The 15,778-nt window shown below is 39.2% G+C and overlaps 1 protein-coding gene across 2 annotated transcripts in view; it reads right to left on the minus strand.

Annotated features, from left to right (window-relative positions):
• Nucleotides 1-15,778, minus strand: part of PIBF1 (progesterone immunomodulatory binding factor 1) — a 157,174-nt gene that overhangs the window by 59,696 nt on the left and 81,700 nt on the right. For both annotated transcript variants that reach the window (XM_084767879.1, XM_084767878.1), the window contains exons 11-13: nt 10,477-10,642; nt 7,109-7,259; nt 4,427-4,517 (exon numbers count right to left, since the gene is read on the minus strand). In XM_084767879.1, the coding sequence (XP_084624005.1) occupies nt 4,427-4,517; nt 7,109-7,259; nt 10,477-10,642 (408 nt within the window). The remainder of the gene's footprint in view (nt 1-4,426; nt 4,518-7,108; nt 7,260-10,476; nt 10,643-15,778) is intronic.

The following is a 15,778-nucleotide window of genomic DNA, read 5'->3' on the forward strand; positions in this document are numbered from 1 at the left end:
GACGTAAGAACATAACTGATATAGACACCAACATTTACTGGGCACTTAATTCATGCCAAGCACTGTAGCGATCTTCATATACATTTTTTCAATTTATTTTTTAAAATATTCTTTTGGTAGCAAGAGGAAATTATTTTTTTTCATGGCCTTTGTCACTTATTGACAAACTTATTCACAAACAGAAAGCCTAAAAATCAAAGTTAGGAAGCTACTGAAAATTATGTCAAGCCCAGTTTTAAAGTTCCCACACACTGTACTAGGTTTCAGCATGGCGCGTCACACGGGAACGCCACGATTCCTTGTGCTCACGCTCATCTCTCCTGCTGCCTTGCTCATGCCCTCTGTCTGTTACCCGGTCCATTCCAACTGTTGCTCTACTCCCCCTGTTAGTACATTTTGAAGAATACTCATAGATAGGAAATATTTATAATGGAATGTTAAGGAAAAAAAACTACTAAAATTGCATGATGTCCAAAAAGTGAAAGGAAACTAATTTGTCGGTATAAGTTTCTGATTGGTTATTTTGAAAAATGGAAATACTATCAATTTACCCAATTTTAAAAATAAAATAAATATTTCCATCCAATTAACTATTAACATAAAATATCTAATATTGGCTGTTGAATATATAAAGTTTCAAACCAAATTATGTATGGCGATATATAGCAGTAAAGAAATAAGTTCTTTGAATTTTTAATATACTTTTTTGTAAGCTGCTATATAATGACAACTTTATTATGAAAGCACTGCATTTACTGCTGTGAGTCATTTTATATAACTCACTTTAAGTTTGCATTGCGTTAATTTCAAATACCAAAGATTAATAAGTTCAGACTCTAAAAGTTATGCTGTTCTTTCTTGTCTTTAGTAAATAAATTACAAGAGGGCATAAGGCAATTGCTTTCAGTACAAATAGCCCTTAAGAAACCAAACATTGATTTTGCAATCTTCAAAAGTGCATCAGATCCTAAAGTGGGTTAGGTGCCATTACTCAAGCTGTGCACACAGTAGGTACTCAATAAAAGCTGTCGCATGACGAGGTGTAGGGCTGCATGCATGCCCTCTTTGCATGTCTAGGCTTACACTCTCTTCCCTCGGCTTCGATGACCTGAGAAGCACTTCCTCAAAATAGCCTCAGCTCACCATGAGAAGAATGCCTGGACCAGCTGGCAGGGGTATTAATAGCATACCCATTAGGCACTTGTTCAGGGCTCAGTGATAGAATCTTCAGAAATATTTGGACAGTTAAGATTGTTAGGACTATGAATCACCTGTGGTTCTTTAAATCTTTGGGCATAAAAAACACAACCAAATAAACAACAACAAAAAACCCCCAAACCAATCAATTAAACAAAACTAACCAAACAGCAAAAACTTAACTTCTAGTTTTGTGAACGTCTTTAAAAAGTAACCCTCAATCACATTTGATTTCAAAGCTCAACATTTTGGGCTACAGAAAGGAAGTTTATAACAGCAAAATTATTTTTCCTCTTATACAAGATAGTCTACAGGATTCAGATGTTACAATACGAGATCCAGGATTTTCCATTAGACTTCAATTTTGAGTATTTTACCAACCATTTTTCTATTAATAGAGAAGTCTCTTATTTGTGAAACTAGCCATATTTCTGCTCTTTTCTAGGGAACAACAGGCTAAAAGAATCAGATATATTTAAAAACTGCAAAATATGCCTGGTGGTGGTGGTGCACGCCTTTAATCCCAAGACTTGGGAGGCAGAGACAGGTGGATCTCTGTGAATTCCAGGCCAGCCTGGTCTACAAAGTGAGTCCAGGGTAGCCAAGGCTATACAGAGAAACCCTGTCTTGGAAAAAAAAAATCAAAAACTCAAAAATGAAAAACCAAGAAAACAAACAAACAAAAATAGAAAAATATCCTGAATCTGTCACATCAGCCTTAGAGAGCACCAGGAAGAAATAGGACAGCACCCACTTTTTCAAATACTAGATAATTTAGAAGCACTTGAACCTCATCTCTACTAAACAGAATTAATCATTCCAGCTACAAATGGATACTTTGTAGTCACCTATCTGTGATCAGACATTTTCAAATATTTAGTCAATAAACAATATAAGCTCTGAAGCATTTTTCACTCCTTTTCAAGTACTATTCCATACTACTTTAGGGAATCATAAAGGTAAATTAGTCTCTAGGCTGTTGCATCCCAGCAGTTCAAACTGTCTACAAAGGAACAAAAGATGGCTCAGTGGTTAAGAGCATAAGCTACTCTGCAAAGGCCTAACTTTTGTTCCCAGTGCCCATGACGTAATTCCAGCTCCTTGAGATCTGATGCTCCCTTCCAGACTTACAGGTACACAGAGGAACACACAGAGACCCTCTTTCCTGCTCTGCAGGCACCTCAGCTCACATGTGCACAGACAGGAGCATCAGTATGCACGTGGGTATGCACATACACATATACTTACAAAATAAAAATCTCAGTCAGGAAGCAGTGGTGCAGAACTTTATTCCCAGCACTGGGGAGGCAGCGGCAGCGGCTGGCAGATCTCTGAGTTCAAGGCCAGTCTGGTCTACAGAGTGTGTAGGCAGGGCCACACAGAGAAGCCCTGTCTGGAACAAACAAACAAAGAAAACAAGAACAATGACAACAATAAAATCTTTTTTTAAAAAAATCATTGAAAATGTCTACTTAAGTATCAAAACATGGAGTTTTCATTTTGTATGTTTCTGCATTTCTAAATTGACTCCCATAAACAGTGTCAGTTTTGAAACCTTGAGCATTCAGATAAAGATAAAAAATTACTAGGTGTTCTCCACTGAGTATGAAAGACAGAGAATAAGATGTGGTTGCTGATCATGAAGAACTTTTGTTTTTGTTTATTTTCTTTTGCTTTTCTTTTCTTTTCTTTTTTCTTTTTTTTTTCTTTCCCTGAGACAGGGTTTCTTTGTGTAGCCCTGGATGTCCTGGACTCACTTTGTAGACCAGGCTGGCCTCAAACTCACTCACAGTGATCTGCCTGCCTCTGCCTCCCCAGTGCCACCACACCTGGCTATGAACTTCTATCTAGGTAAAGAAATTAGATGGGAAATGAAACATTTTACTGTGATGTAGATAAAAATAGATGTTTATTGTTATTTTGAGAAGAGAGGCAAGTAAGGATGCTGATGTGGGCCACATTTCAGAAGGGTTTGCAAGTGTGGCAGAATCACTCTGGAGGTGGTAGCAGGAGGAAGCAGTCAGATTTTTTTTTAAGGCAGGATGAATCTAGGGAGCAAGGGCCAGCAACACCGATCAGTGCGGGCTCCCGTTGGTGGAGGGGAAATGCCTTTCATGAGAACCGCAGTCCGTGCTTAGTCCACCCTCTCACCAATTCTTAGTCTGCACAGAGCCCTGTCTGTCAAGGCTCTTCTTTTCTCCTTCTCTCTCCTTCCATTCTCTTCCTCCTCCCTCCCCTGTCTTTCCACCCCCTTTTCTTCTTTCCCCATTTCTCTTTCTTCTTTCTGTGTAGACCACAGGATGGCCTAGAGTTCACTACAAGCTAAGGTAGGACTCAGGACTCAATTTTAAGATCATCCAGCCTGCCGCTGGGGAAGAAGTGTGAGCCATCACCTTGGCTAGATTCTGTTACTTAGATATTAAGTAGCAACTTCACAGCATCTACAAACACCTGGGAGACAAGCCTTAGCAAGCCAGGAAGAGAGCAGCTAGATTAGATTAACTGAGGGGGGAGGACCCAGCCTAACTGTGGGTGGCACGGTTCCAGGAATAGGCATCCTAAACGGACTACAAAAGAGAAATGGAGCCATCAACACCGTTCATCACCCTCTGCATCCTTTCTGTGGATGTGATGTGACCTTATGCTCCCTCTGCACCGACTTCTTGGTGCTGTGACGGCTTAAGCTGTGAGCCAAGAGAAACCCTTCCTTCCTCTAGTTATTTTTGTCAAGTGTTTTGTCACAGCAACAAGGCAAGTAACTAGAAAGTCTGAATAGTTCTAACTGCATTTATATGCTTTCTCTATATTTCTTTAATATATACATTATATACAATAATATATATTACAAGTTAAAATATACATCAAGAAATATAAGTTTAAAAAATAAAGAATATAAAAATTGAAAGTAGAAAAATTAATTAGTCCTAACCTGAAAATTACTGCCACAAAGTGTCTGCACTTATCTGAAATTAATGTAAAAATAAAATGGCTTTTAAAAAGTTACTGCATCTAATACCATGAGAGTTCTAATGAACACATCTCCTAACCTTTAAATTCACTTAAATATACATGAAGTTTATGGTTATTACCATGTCCTACTTTGTGAGCAATTTAATATTTATGAATACGAAGAACAAGTAACTTCATCATTCAACTCAGCACATTATCAAAATGCACTGTGTAATTACACTTAGCTTGAGTAGATAAGATAAATCGATATTGATTTTACCTTTGCTTCAGTCGCCTTTTAGCTGTTGTGGGAACATTAGCACCATAGCCATAGGAATAAAGAATCCTTTCAGCCTCATCTTCATTTTCAACTGAAAAATAATAAAATATGTGATGTGAAATAACTTTTCCTTAAAAAGCATAGCAGAAGTGAAAATAAAAGATCATGATAAGGAATTAAGAATCATAAGAATATTCAGAAGGACTAAAGCATAATCTGAGAGAGGTAAAACATACTAAAATGTAGTCTTGCTTGGATTTCCTGGTTTATTTTTAGAAGATGTTAAGGATTGCATCACCTGATAGGCTATATTTTCTTATAGAGCACAATAACTCAGGTATGTTATTCTGAAGGATTCAAAGGCTTTTTTGTTTGTTTGCTTGTTTGGTTTGGTTTTTTGAGATGGGGTTTCTCTGTGTATCCTTGGCTGTCCTGGACTCTTTGTAGACCAGGTGGGCATCAAACTCAGAGATCCACCTGCCTCTGCCTCCCCAGTGCTGGGATTACAGGTGTGCGCCACCACACCCGGCTGGTTTCAAAGGCTTTTAACATCAATTATATATTACAATATATATATAATTGTTTTTGAGAGAAATTCTCATGTAGTCAAGGCTTCCCTAACGTTATTCTGTCAAGGATGAGCCTGAGCTACTGAGTCTGCTGCCTCCACTTCCTGAGTAGTGGGCTGCAGAAATGTCCAACCATGATGGTTTACACGGGACTGAGGACTCAATCCAAAGCTTCCTGAATGCTACGCCGGCAATCTATCATCTGAGCTAATCTCTAATCCCAGAAAGATATGCTTGGCATTAATTTTGTAACTACAAAACAATTTCAGAGACATGATAGGCAGAGACCTGCCTATAAGGCATTGAAGTACTGGAGCGAGAACAGAGGCTCTGCTACTAAGATGGCTGGGAGGAGCTGGGCACTGAGGCAGGAACTCTAGGAAGAGCAAGGGAGGAGTCAATGCGGACAAAAGGAGCTTCTCAATGATCAGATAAAAACTGAAACTTAAAAAAAAAAAAGATTTATTTATTACATATACAGTGTTCTGCCTGCATGTACACCTGCATACCAGAAGAGGGCACCAGACCTCATTATAGAAGATTGTGAGCCACCATGTGGTTGCTGGGAATTGAACTCAGGACCTCTGGAAGAGCAACCAGTACTCTTAACCACTGAGCCATCTCTCCAGCCCAAAACTGAAACTTATTACATACCAAGAGTGAATTTTAGGGAGGAATATAAATACTGCAGGTAAAGCTAGTGGACAGTCTGCGGGAGGGGCTCTCTCCCTCTGTCATGTAGATGTGAATCTGTCTTTATGTCACTATTGTATACTAGCCAGACACTGTAACTTTATAATAAATATTATACAAGCAATGTCACTCCTGCAATTTTGTCCCTCTCACTTCTTTCAAATTTACCTTTGCTTCTTCTTTTACAGTCTTCCACCCCTCCCTCCAGACAGGGTTTTTCTGTGTAGACTTGGCCTGGACTCACTTTGTAGACCAGGCTGGCCTCAAACTTACAGAGATCCCCCTGCCTCTGCCTCCCACAGTGCTGGGATCACAGATGTATGCTATGCTTCGATAGCCTTTTCTTTTCTTTTCTTTTTTTTTTTGACATGACTCTAAAGAAAATTATTTTTACATTAACTTTTCCAGTTGAGGGCTTCTACTGTGTGTGTGTGTGTGTGTGTGTGTTTGTGTGTGTGTGTGTGTGTGTGTGTGTGTGTGTGTGTGTGTGTGTGCAGTGACTTTATGTTTTTTAGTTGTAGTCATTTCATCTGAAAATGAAAAGGCTGTCTTTCCCTTTCTGGTATCCAGCCCCAACCTGTTCACTCCACACAGCATCAAGGCAGTGTGACATCAACGCTGTATGACATCAAGGCAGTGTGATGGGAGGGCAAGGTGAGGGCAAACGGCAAACACATGGAAGATTGTAACACAGAACACTACTGAATTTCAACATTTGTGTAGCATCTCCTCTTTTAGTTATTTCTCACCTCCAAGGCTTAATTAACACATGATCTCTTCTATATTTACAAAGTCCTGTGTGTCCCTACTTCCAGTGTCTTGCCCATGTCACAGTTAACACGCTTGTCTCTCTTACTAGACCAGATTACAAATTCTTGTGAGCAAAGAATTTTTGTTGTTTTAGGAGAGGGCCACACTATGTAGGTAGCTGAAGCTGAATTAGAACTGACGGTCTTCCTGCCTCAGTTTCCCAAGTGTGGGATTATAAGAGTGTGTCACTATGCCCACCATCTGCCTTTGGTATTGCTGCTGTTGTGGTTCTCACTGCTGCGCTAGGTAGGGACTGAACCCCAAGTTTGCTCAGTGTAGACTTTTCGCTGTTCCACAGTGCTATGCATCTAGTCTTGAGGCAAAGTTTTGTATTCCTAGTTCCCAACAAATAGAAACATTTACAATTTATAGACTGAGTGAATTAAGCACATATAATCTATCAAATTTAATATATTTGTTTTTTGAGTCTAGCTATTGAAAATTTACATCGAGTAATACTGAAAACAGAGAATATCCCTTTTAAAATGATCACTATGTTTATTTTAAATAAATATATACCAAGATATTTTTTGAAATGACGCCAGATTTCCTCTGTAGCCAACAGGTCAAGCAGGGTGGGAGGCGGGGTGCCGAGGGCCCACAGACTTACTTTCTGCTGTTTGCATTATTATTTCGTCAAGCTCTTTTTCCAGTTTCTCGTAAATGTCTAATCTTGCCTGATGCTCTGAGTTCTGTGCTTCGAGTTCAGTAATGCGTTTTTCAGATGAAGTTTGGAGACTATAAAATTCTTTAGTTAAAACCTAACAGTAGAAGAAAAGAATGACAAAAGTTGAAAGAATTAAGAATTGTTCCGGTTCACAGCTAACAGAAAAAGATGATGCCTTTTCTCTTTTGAACTATTCAAATGTTAAGAAAAGGTAGCTCATCTGAGAGGCCAAATGAGGAAACAACACATATTTATTTCTAAGGTAAATAATTCTGCTGTTTTTAATGGAAACTTGTGAAATGGTTTGTCAGTCATTAGATATGCTGAATAAAAATGAATTTGGAAGAAGGTTAACATTCGCTTTTTGGAGTTCAAATGGAGGTAGCAGTGTGAAACTCACAGGGCAGTCAGCACAAAACTGTACATAAACCAGACGAGGAGTTCTCCATTGGCCCAGTACAGCTACTGCACCTGCCCTGTCCATGCTTTTAGCATTTCTGGTCTCCTAACAGGCTCGTGTCCAATTCAGAAAGCAAATGTAAGCCCTGCATGGGGAAATAGCAGAAATGCCTTTACAAAGAAAGGGTTTTTTAGCCAGGTGCAGTGGCACATGCCTTTAATCTCTGTCTCCAGGGAGGCAGAAGCAGGCGGATCACTGTGAGTTCAGGGCTAGCCTGGTCTACAAAGTGAATCCACAAAAGCCAAGGCTACACAGAGAAACTTTGTCTCAAAAAATAAAGACAAAAACAAAAAATAAAAGAAACAAAACCAAAAAAGCCAATAAAATAAATAAAATAAAAGAATTTCTTTAAAATTCCTTTAAAGCTGGGCGTGGTGGAGCATGCCTTTAATCCCAGCACTTGGGAGGCAGAGATAGGCAGATCACTGTGAGTTTGAGGCCAGCCTGGTCTAGGACAGCCAAGGGTACACAGAAAAACCCTGTCTCGAAAAACCAAAAAAAAAAAAAAAAAGCCCTTAAAAAGGCTTAACAGAGAGATGCCAATACTTTGGTAACTGTTACAGAAGCACATGTACAACATGGAGTCCACTTACCAGCTTTGTTATTTTAAAAGCTCACATGGACTGTGAGACAGCCTGGCAGGTAAAGGTACTTGCTGCATTAAGTCTGGTGGCCTGAGTTCAGTTCCTTGTAATCCACGTAAAGGCGGGCGGGAATCAACTGCACTAAGTTGCCTTCTCACCTTCATATGTGTACAGTGGCGAAAATGCCACACACCATTCATATATACAATAGTACTAAATTAATAAAACCTCTAACATGTTTACTTTATGGTGTTGGGGACTGAAGCTAGGATCTTGTAAATGCTCAGCAATAGCTTTGCGACTGAACTACATCCCAGGCGAATAATAACATTTGAAAAGGAGTTAGTGTATACAGTTGTATGAGGGGCTCTACCATCTACTATGAAAAAGTTTATTTTATATATTATGGACTCTTAAAATATCAATTGATATTTTATCATACACAACTGTTTTTAATGTGACCATAGTGGTATTTTATAGCATTAAGTTCTTCACTATCATAAATAACATTTCACTTAGCATCTGTGAATGAAATATTTTATATGCTTAAAATATATCCTAACAGGGGCTAGAGAGATGGCTTAGTAGTTAACTGATCCAACACTTTCACACAGACATACATGCAAGCAAAACACCAATGCACTAAAACAAATGAAAAATAAATAAAATACATCCTAACAAATATACATTGCCAAATTGTTTTTCAAAAACAATATACTTATCTGGAATGTATAGATCTTTTAATGTAGTATTGAAATGACAGATCAACTAATGGCTAAAAAAAGTATTTTTATTATATATATGTGTGTATATATATGTATATGTACATACAAAACCCATACATTTTCTAAATTACAAACAAAACTTATAATGTAATTGATTTATATTATATTGGGAAATGCTTTAATATCTGATTACTTTTCAATTAAAAAAGGATTTCATTTTTAAAAAATTGTTTAGATTTTATTTTTATGCACATGGGTGTTTTGCTTGACTGTAGGTCTATGCTAGTAGAACCCAGCAGAGGGCATTGGGTCCCCTGGAACTGAAAATATCAATGGCTGTGAGTCACTGTGTGGTTCTAGGAATAGAACTTGGGTCTTCTGGAGGAGGAGCCAGTACCATTACCTACTGAGCCATATCTTCAGCCCTCCAGGAAAGGCTTTTAATTGACTAATTTTCAGTTTCATTATCTTTCATTTTTGTATTGATGTAAAATTATGTTTTCATAACTAAGTATATTCATATGCAGAAAAGCAAACTAGAAACATAAAATGCTTAAGTTCAGCTGATGATCAAATATATATTTTAATATGTAATAAATGGATCTCATTTCTTCAGAAAAATCTATAAAAATTTTGGCTATTCTCTACGTATTCTGCTGTTTGTACCACAGGAATACTTTGTTGGGTTAAAAAATACGAGCTGGGCGTGGTGGTGCACACCTTTAATCCCAGCTCTCAGGAGGACAGACAGGTGGGTAGCTGTGAGTTTGAGGCCAGCCTGGTCTACAAAGCGAGTTCAGGACAGCCAAGGCTACACAGAGAAACCCTGTCTTGAAACAAAACAAAACAAAACAAGCTGAAAATTAGGTCCATGAGATGCCTCTGCTTCCAAAATTCCATAATGTGGAAGGAAAGAACAGACTACGACTCCCAAATGCCTTCTGCCATGCACACAAACACGCACACACATGCACACAAGCATGCACACACATGCACACAAGCATGCACACAAGTAAACAAATGTAAACTTTAAATGCTAAAATATTAGAAACAGTTTTCATGGTGAAAACTGGAAAACACGAAGTCCTAACTATCGCCTTCCAGAAAGAGGCTGTTTTGTCTGTTACACATCATTACAGCTGTACTTGACAGCAGCTTCCGTTTTCTTACATAGGTATTCTCAGTAACTGTACGCTTTTTGTTGTTAATATGAATGACACCTTTTCGAATTTTTTAAAAACAATTTTAGTCATTTTTGGTGCACATATTTCTGCCATTCATGTATCTTTTGTTTTTGTTGTTGAAGCAGGGCCGTTTTACACAGCAATGGCTGGCTGTATGTGCCTTGAGGCATGTGATCCTCCTGTCTTAGCCTCCAGAGTTCTGGGATTCCAGATGTGATCTACCGTTCCTGGTTTTATTTCCTTATTTTCTTGTGAGGACAAGGTTGGGTTCTCTAGGAGAAATGAGGTTCTATGTAAACATCATACTTAGGAAGTTTACACTCCATGCTTATGTCAAGGGAGAATAGCATAAAGGTACCTCCATTTTCTTCTGATATTTTTCGCATTCCAACTGGCACTGTGTAAGATTTCTTGCCGTTTCCTCTTGCAGCAGTTGCATGCGCTCACTTTCAAAGGCCTTCAGCTTGCTCTGATGGAGAAACTCAGACACTTTGCTTTCTGTACTAAGCTGCAGTTCTCTGTACCTGAAAAAAGCAGAATGGTGCTGGGCCTCTGAAGTAGCACAAACCTCAATTCTATTTTCTACCCCATAATACTATGAGCACAGGATTAAATAATTTATACTTATTCATAAGAGCTTTTATAATTTAGCTAGGCATACGTATGGAAACACATACTAAAATATCATATTACAAGAAAGTGAGCATCAGTATGAATCTAGTAAAATATTATGTTATTAAAATTCTTTTATTCGAATATTGAACTAGTAACTGTAAGAGATAATGAGGTTACATTAGACAAAAGATTGTACTTTTTCTCTTATAATTTTCTGAGGAAGATAGGAAAAGAAACATGAAAAGAGTGCTAAGTGATAAGGTAATCTCCAGGTTCAACGGGAACACACAGAAAAGCAAGCAACTGGTCAGTCTCTCCTTTCTCCCCTCCCCGCCCCCCCCCATCCCCCACCCCATCTCTTTCTGTCTCTGTCTCTCTGTACAACTGAAGAACATGGCCTTAGAGTACATGCTAAAGGCCACTTGACTCTTGGCACACTTATCTTTGCTAGGAGCGTCTTACATGCAGGATAGAGAAGTTCTAGGCAGTGCATATCATATACTCTGTAATAGCAAGGTTTTAAGAAAAAGGAAGCTTTTATGCAGTTTTGGATAGTCCTTAACAATATGTATTTTAAAAGTTCTCACAATTTTATTAAAAATACAGTTTTAGGGGTTGGAGGGATACTTCATAAGGTAAGGTACTTGCTGCAATGGATTCGCCTGCTGTGAATATCTCAAATAAATGAATTCTTATTATTAGTGGTGTTTGATATTTTAAAGGTGCCTTTGTAGTGTAGCACGAATCAATAATTCAGTTTGTCACTGAAATGAAAATGTCTCTTTGCAAATTCACATGCATAAAACACATGCAATCATCTGGCCTGATGTCACACCCCTGTAAGCCCATACCGGGGAGGTGGGAGCATGAGGCTAGGGAACTTGAGCTCACCCTGATCTACATACAAAGTTCAAGGCCAACCTAGGACACACGAGACTGTCTCCAAGAAATCAAACCCACACCAACCAAGCCCAAGCAAACCAAGCTGCAGGGCATGGCGAAGCTACACAACTGAAGCAGATCTGGATGAGTGTCGGGTCTGTGATACTCACCTGTGAGGTGACTTCTTTTGGAAGGTTAAGCTGAAAACTTTGCCTGTTATGGGTTTAGAACATTAGGTTTTGATACCAGTGAGAGCTTCCAACAGGCAGTAGGGGTAGCTCTTAGCACTACTGGCATCTCAGAGTTCATTTCAGCACTCATGTTCTTGCACTGTGTTCAAACCCAACACAGTAGGCACCATTTGGACACTCAGACTAACGGTAGCTTAATAAAGGCTAAGCAAGTACCCGACAGAAAATGAAAAACGCCTCTCAGAAATCTGAGTCTACTTTAGTAACGGAGCTTCTCTGAGTCCAAATGATAATCCTCAAGACCAATTGCTTTTCATGTTGTTTAATCAGGGAAAGAATTTGCCTTCAGTCATTACGTCTTTGTAATAGTCTTGATGATTTTAATTTGCTAAATTGAACTGTGAAACGCTGAATAAACACAATAGTTACACAAGCAGGTCTAACAGTGAGGAACTGATGACGCCAAGAGCTCATCCTGTAGTTTCAGGTAACTCCCACTTAACTTGTTTTGCTCACATAACCTGTTGCATTCTTCTCTGTTGACTCAGAGCTCTCAATCTTATCCTCTTAATTTGCACACTTACTTGGACCAACTCAGTACTGTCCACATATCAACAACTTCATGGTTGGTGTTCTACTTCAGCAGAGTAACCTTAAGAGGTCAAATTTCCTGTAAGTGCAATCAGAGTCTCTACCTGTCCCCCAGCCATCTTGTCCTGGGCCTGGAATCTGGCTGTATTTGCCTTTATGATGCATGCATAACTGGCTCTTTGGTTTTAATAAGAGATACCTATATATTACATACTACTTTAAAACAAGAAGAGAAAGTTCTAGAATAAACTGTTTAAAGAAGTAAGTCACTGTGGCAGAGCTAGAAGAACAAAGAAAAAGAAGAAGTGGAGATCTGCTATTATGCAGGAAGTTACAAGGAAGTTAAACCTCAAGAAATCTCTCAAGGTGGGGCCAGGGGAAGAGCCCAGTCAGTGGTGTTTGCCTTGCAAAGCATGAGGACCAAAGTCCCATTCCTAGAAGCCATGTAAAAAAAAGCAGGCTTGGGTGGCCTGCGCCCTGCATTCCCAGCACAGGCAGATCTCTGAGGCTTGCTGGCTAGACAACCTAGCATGCTAGGTGAAAATCCTGTGTCAACAACACAAACAACAAACCCCATAGATGGCACCAGAAGAACAACACTTGAATTTACCCTTTAACCTCTATATAAGTGTGCACGCCAGCACACACCCACCCAGCACAAGTTCAGGAAAAAAAAAAAGATCCAGCAATAAGGCCCTAAGGCTAAGGAACATTTTGTTAGACCTTTCCCCCTGTCTCTCTCTCTCTCTCTCTCTCTCTCTCTCTCTCTCTCTCTCTCTCTCCCTCCCTTCCTCCCTCCCTCCCCCTCCATCTGCCTCTCACCTATCCAGCAATTTGAGGTAGGATCTTTTCTAGGTTAGGGGTTAGGGTGGCCCTGGAACTCACTTTGTAGCACACACTCGACCTTGCACTTCCAACCCTGCTGCTTCTACCGCTCCAGCGCGGGGGTTGCAGGAGTGTGCCACTGTACCAAGGGTTGTATATTTCTTCTCCTTCCACCTCCGCAACCTTTCCTTCTCTCTTCCTTCCCTCCTCCCTCTTTTCCTTCTGTGTTGGCAACTGAATACAGACTCAAGTGCTCTGCTACTGAGCCTCCTTCTTCCCATTATAAATCTTTTACTTAATTTTAGTTCTTCATTCAAATGACAAATAACAGAAATGGCTTGCTTTTCAAATTTGTCTACACAATGTTCACAGCTTCCACTATATGAAAACTGGACATGTATTTGGAATACAACTACCTACTCTCATTTTCTAGACAAGCAGTGTTTAGCAAAATACCCCAAATGTCCTGTATTTAGTGGTGATGTTCATGCAACCACTAGTAGCTGGATCTCTGAGTTCGAGGCCAGCCTAGCCTACACAGTTCGTTCCAAGACAGCCAGGGCTACACAGAGAAACCCTGTCTCAAAAACAAACCAAAACTGCCCCCAAACAAAAACAAAATAAAACACCCAACCAATAAAATAAAAAGCCACTTTGGTATATTGTATAACTTTATTCCTTAAATTGCTATATCAACTGTGGCTCCCTCATATCTTCTCAAATATTTTCATTACCTATAAAATATTTGCTCTGTATATTTTGTGAACTAAACCTTCAAATAATGCTTGCTAGCTTTCCCTTTGATGTAATTTGCAAAAATATTTTTTTAAAGATTTATTTATTGCATATGAGTGCTTTATCTGAAGAACAGGGCATCAGATAACATTGTAGATGGTTGTGAGCCACCATGTGGTTGCTGGGAATTGAACTTAGGACCTCTGGAAGAGCAGGCGGTGCCCTTAACTACTGAACCATCTCTCCAGCCCTTGCAAAAATATTTTAATGTGCTGAAGATATCACTTAGTGGAGGACTGCCAAGTGTTCATTCAATTCTCAGGACACACACACACACACACACACACACACACACACACACACACACACACACACACACTAGGGTGAAACAAAACTTCCCATATTAAGTCCTTTTGTCAATGTTGTTTTCATCTGTGTCCTGATTTTCTACTCTAATAACTCCTCTCCCATTAGACGTTTAATTCCCCATCAGTTTCTTGCTTAATCCTCCTCATCAGTCTCAGTTTATTTGCCTAACATTATAATGAGCTTTCTTCTGAGTCATGTTTAAATTTCTGAAAGCAAAATACATGTTTTAAGAAATCAGGCTGGCCAGGTGGTAGTGGTGGTGGTGGCGGCAGCAGCAGCGGCGGTGCACGCCTTTAATCTCAGCACTTAGGAGGCAGAGAGGCAAGTTCCAGGACAGCTAGCCAGACTACACAGAGAAACCCTGTCTTGAAAAACAAAAACAACAAAAAACCAAAACCAAAAATAAATAAATAAATAAATAAATAAATAAATAAATAAATAAATCAGGTTGCTCCAAGGACCCTTTTGAGCAATACCAACACAGTTTAAAGTTTATGGGCCATTAATGTTCTAACTTTGATAGAGAATATTTGTACCTGTTTCCTCATGCTCTCAAATACCAGCCCAGGAGGTTGCTGTAACTCACAGGAGATTAAGTTATGAGAAAGATGTACACATCCTATAGAGATGAAAGTGACTGTTATCTTGGAGGGGAAAGGGAAAAAAGTCTTACCTCACATGGTTTGACATAGAAGTAATTTTACAAGAGGCAACTCAAATTTTGATAAGGCAAATTTAAAGAATTTCTGTTTCCTTTCTTTCTTTCTTTCTTTTTTTTTTGTTATTGTTTTGTTTTGTTTTGTTTTTCCAGACAGGGTTTCTCTGTATCACCCTGGCTGTCCTGGACTCACTTTGTAGACCAAGCTGGCCTCAATTTCACAGTCATCCACCTGCCTCTGCCTCCTGAGTGCTGGGATTACAGGCGTACACTACCACACCCAGCTTTAAAATAATTTCTGTATAAATTTGATATTAAAATAGTTGCTTGCTTCATTTATAACAATTTACATATTATTTGACAAGAAAGATTTTCTGTTGTTCAGATTACACACTAATGAGGCATGTTTTATATATAATGTATGTTAAGCACATGCTGTACTGTGAGCTGCACCCTCAGTTCTTAACAGTACAGCAGCCTCAAGTGGGACATGTTTGTGCTCCAATTAAGAGAAGAACTAATATGAGGACTACACGTGTGAATGTTTTCAATGTCAAAACGTAAGAGTAACTATTATGTATTAGAAACCAGTGATGGCGGTACACACCTGTAATTGCAGCACTGGGTCACTCTCAAGTACATAGTTCTTGGCCAGCCTGATAGAGAATATTTGTACCTGTTTCCTCATGCTCTCAAATACTAGCCCAGGAGGTTGCTATAACTCACAGGAGTTCAAGGCCAGCCTGAGCTATCAGAAATAACATCTCAAAAAACTCCGCAGCCAAAACCAAAGG

The sequence above is a fragment of the Acomys minous genome (assembly GCF_964271855.1).
Source record: "Acomys minous genome assembly, chromosome: 18".
Taxonomy (NCBI): Eukaryota; Metazoa; Chordata; class Mammalia; order Rodentia; family Muridae; genus Acomys; species Acomys minous.